Genomic DNA, 9,939 nt, shown 5'->3' on the forward strand with positions numbered 1-9,939 from the left:
AGTTACCTGGTACTCAAAATACACAGAATTAGATTCAAATTAATAATGGTTTGGACATGAAGATGCAATACAACATTTAAATTAAATAGAACATATACATTAAAGGGATATTTTCAAATGTCACAATTTGTACTCTGCAAAATACATGTTCCTGCTGATTTAGCTCTTGATTGGATTTCAAATAATTTGGGATTTAAAAAATAAATTGAGTGGAATTGAAAATCTAAACCTGCCTTTTTTGTTTCCCTGCCTAGAAAAAACATCAATTGTAAAGAGAAGTTAAGAAATGGGTTGTAAAGCTAAGAGTTAAAAAGGAAAGGTAGTATTTTTCTGGTTCAGTAGGTGGCTCCACTGAACAATTTTGAGGTTTCTTGAATAGGACAAACAAAAAGTTGTTAGGAATTTCCATGACAACATTATATGTTAGAAATGTTCTAATTAAAGGGTTTCTAATAATTTTAGAAATTAGCAGTAAAGAGAAGATTTATTTTACAGAAAACCTACGTACACAAGAAAAATTCAGCGATCGAACACCGCACATTGTAGTTTCTCTCAACAGGCTTCACTTATAGGCTCAGTTCCCATAATGCAGTCAAACTGTGATGAATACACTGATATCTGGCATAGTTATATTTTATTACCAAAACTAAAAAAGGTGCATATTACAAATAACCTTAGGCACTTCATTGCAACGCTAAGATGAACACAGCTACATGATCAAGTGCACACTGATTATCCTTTGTGTTTAACCCTCCCCCCCAAAAAAAGTCATAGTCCCCAGCTGTACTTCATACACAACATAAAATAGGCATCACTGTCGATGGAAGCACTGACTCCGGCATAGTAGTTTAAGAACTCCGCCTTTGACACCTGGAAAACACACAAGACAACACTGTGTAAAGAGTACCGTCCCACTGTGTGTCCCGGCAGTAACTGAAGTGGGAAGACTGATGTCCTGCACAGAGAGGTTCTGAAAGGAAGGTGGCAGTGTTGGGCGTCTGCCACTCCTGGCACTCCAAGAACCCATTCAGCACAAACGTGTCTCTTCTGTTGATTTCCTGTTTGTTAAGGCTGGATACCATTTTAATCAAATCTAAGTCTGTTTTTTTGCAATTGCTGTGTGGCTGCCGATACAGACGATCACAGAAGCCTCGTTGTCATGTTCTCACACAACACCGGGGGCGCGTGTTAGTGTAGCAGTACAGTCATGACTCATGGGTCACCACCATGCAAATTATTCTAAAGTGGGACAACTAGTTCAGATCGTTTTTTGGCAAGTCGCAAGCACATACATGCAAAGCAAAGCCACACGCACGGAGAGCAGTTGCCTGCAAGCTCTAGGTGCAGAAGTTGCTCGGCTTGTATGGTGGTGAAATTAGATTTTATACTTTGAGGGGGGTGGTTAGCATTTGGACTAATGAATGAAAAACTCAGACATTCAATACAAAGCACCCCCCACACCACCACTCCTACAAAGATGTATAATCTATAATCCAAAGCTGTAATTACCGTTCCGGTTCAGAGGGAGCGGCCTACAGCTTCCAGGCATTTTTCATCATCTCTACAAAGTAGCTGTCACTGTCGATGGAGGCGCTCACTCCGCTGTAGTAATTCACAAACTCCTCCATGGTGACCTGCAGGGGGAGACCGGCTCAAATAAAGAAGTCACATCCCGAGATAACAGGGTGAGCAAACACCTGAAGCTAAAAATGGGAAAGAAAATATCAATAGGTGAAAGGAAAATGGAGGGGAAATTACACACTCGTGCAATTCAGGTATCCATGAAAAACTAAAGGCAAACCAGTTTCCCATTCCCATTATAAACACTTCCAATTACATTTATCTGATTTTGGAATTGCAGGAAGAGGGTAAAATTTTGGTCAATGGCTGCATAGTATGAGTGATCATCAAGGCACACCAGGGCAAACTGGGACAGCAGAGGAGCACAACGGGTTCATGGAAGGGCTTCTCAGAGAAAAGTGGGGAAGGGTGGTGTGGAATTGAGGAGGCTCTGCCAGACGGCTAATCTTGCAGCAATTCATTTCTGGAAAATATTATAAACGGCGATCTGAGCACAGCATTGCAGACGCTAGGATGGGAAACAAACGGGAAATTGAATGAAAGGAGAAAGGAGAAAGACAAGGTTTTCTGGGGAGTCTCCTTAGTTGTCAGTCCTAGGCCAGAAACTGAGCACCAGCACCCAGTGGACGAAGAGGGTCGATCTCTTATCAGCAGGAACTACTGACACCAAAAAAAGTTAACACCCCTTGCAGAATCACACACGGCTTCGTCTTTGAACCGCCTGACGGCCGAGCTGACATTTCCTGCACAACACCACGGCAAGACCCAAACAAATGTGTTTAGACCTGTAGAAAACACCTGAGGACTCATCTTCTCACACATCTGTCAGCGTGTGAGACTGACATCTGGGAACTGGCATAGCTAGGGGAATTAAATAACATTTTGTGGAAAATGACATTCCTGAAGAACTGACATGAAAGAGCCGACCCATCCCCACCCACTGTTTCATACCTTGCCGTCTTTTTCATATGGGGAATCAAATCTGTCGAGGAACGATCGGAATACTTGCTCTTCGGTCCACTCCCCATTCTTGTACTTGGGATGGTGTTTGGCATTGTACACGTTCTGGAGGTCTTCTATGGTCACAACCCCGTCTCCGGTTTTGTCCAGTTTCCGAAATGCGTCGGTAATCACCTGCTTCCTTACGTTGGACATAGGAGGCTGTGGGAGTTGTTTTACACACGTTACAATCAGGAACTTTGGAAACGCCAAACAAATGAGCTTGTGGATCATGAGGTTATCCAGCTCCTAATTTAGGGATGCATAAATCCAATAGCGGAGGTTAAATAGGTCTCTGTAAATTGCCACTACATTCCAAATTGGATGAAACGTTAAATTGGTCCACTTATGTCAATTATTAGTGGAATAAGGTAGTTGAGAGCTCAGGTAGTATGAAAATCTACCCTAAGAAACTTAAAAGCCAGGTCCTGGAGACCCATAGTCCTGCTTCCAACCTATAATCATTTAAAGTTGCACTGGTCGTCCCATATTACCGCAATCAAACTTCTTTCAGAACAATAGCTTAGTATGTGAGAATCTCTGGAAGCAATTTGCGGAACCTAATCGGTTATTCGACGTTATAACATAACCACAGCAAGTTATTATGTACTTATCAATCTCTGGGGTGCTTCAAGGTTATCCAGGTGCAATTACTTTGACAATTGTAAGTTATTACCGTACAATTATATGAATTTTGGGGCTCGAACCTTTAATGTCTAATTATGTTTACTGCAGCAGAATTGTCAAGGTATCAGTTGTCGTGATCATATTCTCACCCATGTATCCTGAGATGGTGAATACGAATAAATACAAATAAAATGAGTTCCTTCCCTTGGTGATGACTGGAAACTGTCCCTAAACATCCCCTCCCTCCCTCCCTCACCCTCAGCGCCTGTAGAAACTCGTCAAAGTCGATGGTGCCCCCGCCGTCCTTATCCAGAAGTCTGAAGATCTGTAAGGCCTCGTTCTTGTCCACCACCACCCCGTAGTCCCCCAGCCCTTTCAGAAACTCCTTCACGTCCAGTGTCCCGCTGTTGTCATCATCCATGATGCGGAAAGTCCTGCAACGAGGCCAATAATAAAAAAAAGAAGGGGTGGAGCATTTTATAGTCCATTATTGACCTTGGTAACGACACCACATCTGCTTTTTAACCCTCAGATCACCCACAAAGTCTTTTCAGATCCCAGCCTGCCCAGGGATGTTGATGCTGGAGGCAAAGTGCATTGACATCTCTAAGACACAGCAAACCCTGGGTTTCTCCTCACGGTCTACCTCAGCGCTCCCCCCACCATGGGCACTCAACTCTGAACTTTGTTTCTGTGGAATGACACATTTGACCCGCCCGCCAATCACAAATCCCGAATGTGACACTTGACAGAAGTGAACGCAATGCCACAGCCTCTATCAGACGTGTGGAGGTTGGGAACTTGTAGGTCAACATTTTGATTCTATCTCCACGGGTAGCAGCCCTGTCCCCGCCCCCACCCACACCCACCACCTCGCGCTGTGGTTGTTTTTTTAAGCTATGACTTCATGGCACAGCTTGACTTGCCTGGCCAAGCTCTTGATCCCAGCAGAGCCCCTGGTCAGACACTGCAGCCGGAGCTTCTCGATGGGGTCTGTGCACGTGGTCAGCTGCTGCTTGGCTTTCTGGATCATCTCTGTGTCATGTCGAACTGTGCCTGCCATTCCTACCTGAGAGAGGGGAATCCACGGAGCAAGGAATAGTCTGATTTATTAATCAGTCAACACACAAAACATCCATTCATGATGTCCTAGGTCACACAGACGTTCGATTTCACCGTCGTTTTATTTGAAACATGTGGCACGGCTCAGGAGAACAGAGTCTACAGTTGCCTTTGGCCAAGTGACAACTGCACAATAATCACACTGAACAGATCTCTTGGTGACGTCATGGTAAATAAAGCCATAATCAACTATGTCTTCATAATATAATGGTTATTGTAATAAGAGTTGTCAGTCTTATTAATGATATTTGAGGTCAAAGGTTAGATATGAATTCCTGATTTATTTCCATTCTATTTCATTGTTTTAAATATGTAGAAGGAGTTGTATTTCCTTTTTTAATTTAATGAATCAATAAAGATCTATAATCTCAATAGCTGCAATAAAGAAAGCAGCACTGTTTGCACAAGCAGCTGCCTAAATAGAGGTGATGCCGTTTGTACATAGCAACTAAGTTGACTCCAAACATAAAAACGACTCTTGTTTCTAAAACACAAAACACAATTTACTGATTTCATCTGTAAAGCAACCACAATCTTTTAACAGGCTAGCATTGGTCCTGTAGAAAACTGCATGAAGCATCTTCATAATCAGCGTTTAAGGGATTGATTATTTAACAATCAAAGACGACATACAATATAAATCATTTTAAGGCGGGTAACAATAACAAGGGGTGGATCTAAACCAGAAATTAAACCATTATTACTACAGATGAAAGCCTTGCATGGTTTAAATAGTCTTAGAGTTGTACACCATTGCATATGCAGGCGCCTATATATTTCTAATTCAATGCACACATACAGTACTAGTTACAAGCATTTTCGGACACTGAAACAAGTTTAACTAGTTTAATCGTGGGAATTATTGTATTATGCATGTAAAGAGTGTATGTATATATAAGTAAACTAGTGTTTCATTAAACTCTTACCGTTTCGTGCTGCTGTGTTCAGTGCTGTGTTCAGTGTTATAGGTGAGCTGCACCTGCTGAGCCCCAGAGCTTGTGCACTTTCGTTGCTTTGACAACACTGACCCCGTGGGGCCGCGCAGCCAATCAGCGCGTCTCTTCTCTGCCCACCACTTCGGAAACAACTGTAGCCCAGATTTCCACAGTTCTGCCCGGGGCTGCGCGGCTCCACCAATGGGATCGGCGGGGTTCTGCAGATCTGCGCAGAACTGCGGACATCTGCGCAACAAGAACGCGACCTCTGAGGGCACGAATGTGAAACTTCGTAAGTTTGTTGCAGACGCTCGATATAATTTACTTTAAAAGAAAGGCATGTTTGCAAACATTTTTGTAATCATTATTCTATTTAAATATATAGGCTATATATTTTTATTTTTGTAACGGCATGTATCGACGTGTTCCTAACCTCTTGACGTCGTGGTATGCTGTGGTAAGATGTCGTTTGTGGTGTGTGGTTTTTTAGTTGTTGCTCGTTTTAATAATTAACTTTCAGCAAGTTACCCTGGGGTAGAAAAGGCAATGAGATATTTGTATTCATTCTTTTCTGTTTGTATTAATAGGTCATTTTGTGCAAATTGAGGCCCCAATGAACACACTTCTTCAATTTAAAACGTAGCCTTCGTTTAACGAAAGCATGACGCAATCTTATAATTTCTTCTGACGGAGTTGTTTTTCTGAGTCACACATATTAAAGGGCTTAAGAAGTCCACAACGTCTAGAACAGACTCTTGTAATATAACGTTTTTTTCTTTTTAAGTTTATATTAGTTTTTTTCTATTTGAAACCGTGTAGGATATCCCATGAAACGCCACTAGAAAACTATTACATTTGCATTCATGTTTTTTTGTTGATATTGTTTGTGGGAATGTAGCTCACTAAATCCAGTGCATTATTGAGCACATATCATTATATATGCCAAATATGTAATGATAATATTAAAATCGTTTTTAAAGGCTAACATGGTTTACTTTTACAATGTTGTAAATCAAAAATAGTTAATAAAATAAAGTAAAAAATGCTGTGGGTTGGTCACAAAGCTTTCAACAGCTGTCATTTCAGATTTTTATACACAACCAGCTGACGGCAAAGTTGAAGAAGCCACCTGGATCTAGCATGTCACACATTTATCTCTGTGTTCATTCTCACCAGAAGGAAGTGTCTCTGGGGGTCTTTATTTTGCCATTTGGTTCAAATCAAAAAGCACGACATCTGCTTCTTTGTCTGGCTGAATTGTTCTTGATGAACATTAGGCAGAAGAATAACAAAATGAATCAAAGCATCCAGAAGAAAGCCATAAACAAATGCTTAAACAGAAATGTAAATACACCCACAATCAGCAACATAGCCTCTAGAACGTGCCAGTTTTAGATTTAATATTCAATGGTGTATTGGTTACACCCTTATGCACTTCAAATTCCAGTATAAAGGCCTGCTTTTTATTTTATTTTGAATGCTTCCTTCAAACACTTGTTTCTTTCAAAATGACAATGCAAGGCCACTATTTTCAAATGCACGTGTGTTGCCTTATGCAGTTTGATATTTTTGCCACTCTCCAAAAAAACTGGGCTTATAAATCATGCATTGGAGAAAGGAACTTATGATTCAGTGTTCATGCTTGACCTTTAAAGCTTAACAAACCCTAAGAAATGATAACAAATTGTCCTGCGCAGAGTTCAACACATAACCCACAGCTTCCTTTGTCTTGCCTTCGAATTGAACAGCCTCAGACCCGAAGGCCAAGGTCTTTACCAACCTCAGAACCCTCCCTGATTTCCCCGATACGGAGTGTGTGAAACTCGATTCGCCCCGATGGCACCAAGCAACTGAGAGACAGGACCTCCATCACACAGGAAGAGACAGTGAGTCTCAATTTACCCTTTATCTCAAATCCACATAAACACCCAGAAACTGTTTGCTAATAAGTGTGCATATCTTTTTTCACCCCCTCCACTTTCATGATAGTGACTCAGTCCAAATAACCATACGGGTCAATTGTTTTGGTTTATTTTTGGAAGTGACAAGAGGAAATAAACACCGTCAATGCCTAATTCCTTCCTGTGATTGGGTGACCTCATAACTCCAAGATCCTGTTCCTTCTGATGTCAAGGAGGGATGTGGGCAGTCTCTACGTCCACAATTTGTTTTGCAGATTTTTAACATGCGATTTTGGGTGCATTTGTGTCTGAAGACTTCCACCAGCTTTATTCTTATTGGTTTCAAGGGTGCAGCTCGTGATGAAGAAAACCTCTGCGCATCCTTTGTTTTAAGAGTTATGCTTTGTTTTATGCATCGCTGCAACCCCAAAGGTTCACATTTGAGAAGGGAAAAAAGGAGCTAAATGTTTATGGTGTTGGCGGAAAATAAATTGAGTTGTCCAACAACCAATTAAAAGGGTTTTGCTTATTATTTTACACACAAAGGCCTTGTGAATTTTCGCTTGGCGTCCAACGCTAAAGTCTGAGAACAGATAGGAGTAAAATATCCCAAACACCACAGGAGGCTTTTGCGTTATTACTTCTTGGCTGCATTTACAGACCAGCTTTTCAGTGTTATATATTTGCAACACCTGTGCCTGAAAATCGATCAAACAGGAATCCCCACCCTTGGCTGTTTTCAAACTGTTGTTCTTGCTGCTAGATATGTGGGAGGTGGCGGTTTGTGTCTGGTCTTCGTGCAAGTGCGTCAGAACAAAAATAAATTATTTTCGAGTGTTTTTATTATTAATGCTCGAACGCAAATAATCAAGGGTGATTTCATAATCCCCTCGCCTTCCCTTTTCTGGCCAAGTCTGCAAGCTTGGTGATGTCAAACCTGGTTTCTTCTCCTGATTAGCAGTCTGCTCCCAGATGATGGATGGAGGGGCTTCATCGAAGGAAATGGGTGCGAGGAGCTCTGTGTGATCTAATGTGTATTAGGACACAGCGATCGGGATGATGGGGTTTACACAGGCTGAGAATAAGCTTTCAACCTTGGCCTAGCTTGGCAGGGTAAATAAAGGGGCTAATTCCCGAGTCAGACTGGAATCGCTGAGCACGCTTTGTAATGGGTTTGATTGATTAGGTAAGCAACGTGAGGCAGCTTGGTTAAAATAAATGGAGGTAATTGGTCACACCTGCAAGTGCGTTTCAACATGCAGAGCAAGTGACTGATGCGCTGAAATGATCGATTGGTGTCGGTGACATCTTAATCCTCATTATTGGTGAGAGGGATTTCACTGCCTGGCGCTCGCTCTCTGCTGCTGCTCAGCGCCTCTGCATAGTGTGTGTGTGTGTGTGTGTGTGTGTGTGTGTGTGTGTGTGTGTTCCTCCTGCTGCGCACACCTGCCCTTCTCATGTCTGATGTCCTTTTCAACACTCAAAGCATGTCCCAAGTGTAAGTCTAAAGAGTTTGTTTATAATCTTAAAGAAAAAGTACTGAACTAATGCTTAGTATTGCCAACAATAGATTACACATTTGTATTTGATTGCAATTATTCATTAGGCATTTCAAAAACAAAAAAGTGGTTGTGAGAATGATAAGACACCCTCTTGTGTCTAATAATGTTAATTAAAAAAAAAAAGAATTCTTAGCTTGCTTTGGACCTTAAAACTCATTCCTCGCTTGTGGAGCCAAAGCTCAGACCTGAGGTGTTTTAGGAGATCCCACATGGCCATGTTTCTCGCTTGGCACTTGGAACTTAGCTCATGAAGGTCCCACAAACTCAGGAACCGTGGTGTGGCCTCGGCTAAACAGGGGCTCTCGGTAGATTTTCCCGGATTATTGCACCAGCATTCCCAGGACGGGAACTATGACAGAATCGCTGGCAGGAGCATATTGTTCAGCAGTTTGAACATTAAACACAGGAAATTAACTAATTTGATAGTACACCCCGGCACACTGGGTCTCGGGCTCAGTTTACACTCCCGCTGAGACCGGTGCCACCCACCTGAGCTGCGGTTTACTGGAAGAGCGGTGCATGAAGTGAGAGGGGGCGTCTGGTTCAATCAGCAGAGGTCTCCTCTTCCTCGCCCTGTTTACAGTAACTAGGCATCGTAACTGCAACCACCTGCAGAATACCTTCCAGTCTCAGTGCAGAGCCTCTTTATTTAGTTGTGTGGTTGAAAGTGAAAGCCCAACCTGTGCCTCTTCGTATTACCTAGTTGATCTTTAGGCCTAAATATTGCCCCCGTTTATTTATAGTATTAGAGTGTGAGCACAGAGTTGTCAAAGCCACTGTGACACGGAGTGATTGAATTTAATATTATTCACATATAGAGTTAGAAAAATCTGTCAAAGATTACATTTTAATATTATTTCTGGGTTTGTGAATTTATTATAGTTTGTTGTTTGCACACATCCTGTTCGGATGTGTAACTGGATTTTCTCTATAAAATATATGTTTCCACAAATTTAAAATGTAATCTTCTAAAACTTAAAATTTGGTTTGAATCTTTGTTTAATCTCTATCATTAACAAGATTATGTTTTCATTAAACATAATGAAAGGCTTGGATGTATTTCTCCCATGGTTAGAAAGGATGAGAAAAATCATCACTTTAAAACAAGATCAAGTGAAGGGATTGTCATGCCATGATGCAGGATTTGTAATGATCTGGTGACAGTTAAGATGTGTTTTCTGAAAACACACTGAGAATTCACAAGCTTTTAAA

General features: G+C 41.6%; 1 protein-coding gene across 2 annotated transcripts; it reads right to left on the bottom strand.

The window, feature by feature from the left end:
• Window positions 1–465: 465 nt before the first annotated feature.
• Window positions 466–5,357, bottom strand: LOC136718423 (calcyphosin-like protein). Of its 2 annotated transcripts, none has more exons than XM_066696154.1 (6): window positions 5,256–5,357; window positions 4,134–4,276; window positions 3,464–3,641; window positions 2,533–2,742; window positions 1,510–1,634; window positions 466–870 (listed from the first exon to the last, which is right to left on the bottom strand). In XM_066696154.1, the coding sequence occupies exons 2-5, from the start codon at window positions 4,268–4,270 to the stop codon at window positions 1,533–1,535; spliced, it is 627 nt and encodes a 208-aa protein (XP_066552251.1). In that variant the 5' UTR covers window positions 4,271–4,276; window positions 5,256–5,357; the 3' UTR covers window positions 466–870; window positions 1,510–1,532. The 2 variants fall into 2 exon arrangements, with proteins under 2 accessions (XP_066552251.1, XP_066552252.1); XM_066696155.1 differs by having other exon boundaries at window positions 4,134–4,272; window positions 5,256–5,330.
• Window positions 5,358–9,939: the final 4,582 nt, after the last annotated feature.

This window comes from Amia ocellicauda, chromosome 22, assembly GCF_036373705.1.
Source record: "Amia ocellicauda isolate fAmiCal2 chromosome 22, fAmiCal2.hap1, whole genome shotgun sequence".
In the NCBI taxonomy this organism is placed as follows: domain Eukaryota; kingdom Metazoa; phylum Chordata; class Actinopteri; order Amiiformes; family Amiidae; genus Amia; species Amia ocellicauda.

Bases quoted from the DNA above. Each gene is read 5' to 3' on its own strand.
- LOC136718423 (XM_066696154.1), bottom strand. From the start codon at position 4,270: ATGGCAGGCACAGTTCGACATGACACAGAGATGATCCAGAAAGCCAAG. The intron at 3,642-4,133 runs GCAAGTCAAGCT...GCCTCGTTGCAG, and splicing joins GGGATCAAGAGCTTGGCCAG to GACTTTCCGCATCATGGATG. The intron at 2,743-3,463 runs GTGAGGGAGGGA...CAACTCCCACAG, and splicing joins AGTTTCTACAGGCGCTGAGG to CCTCCTATGTCCAACGTAAG.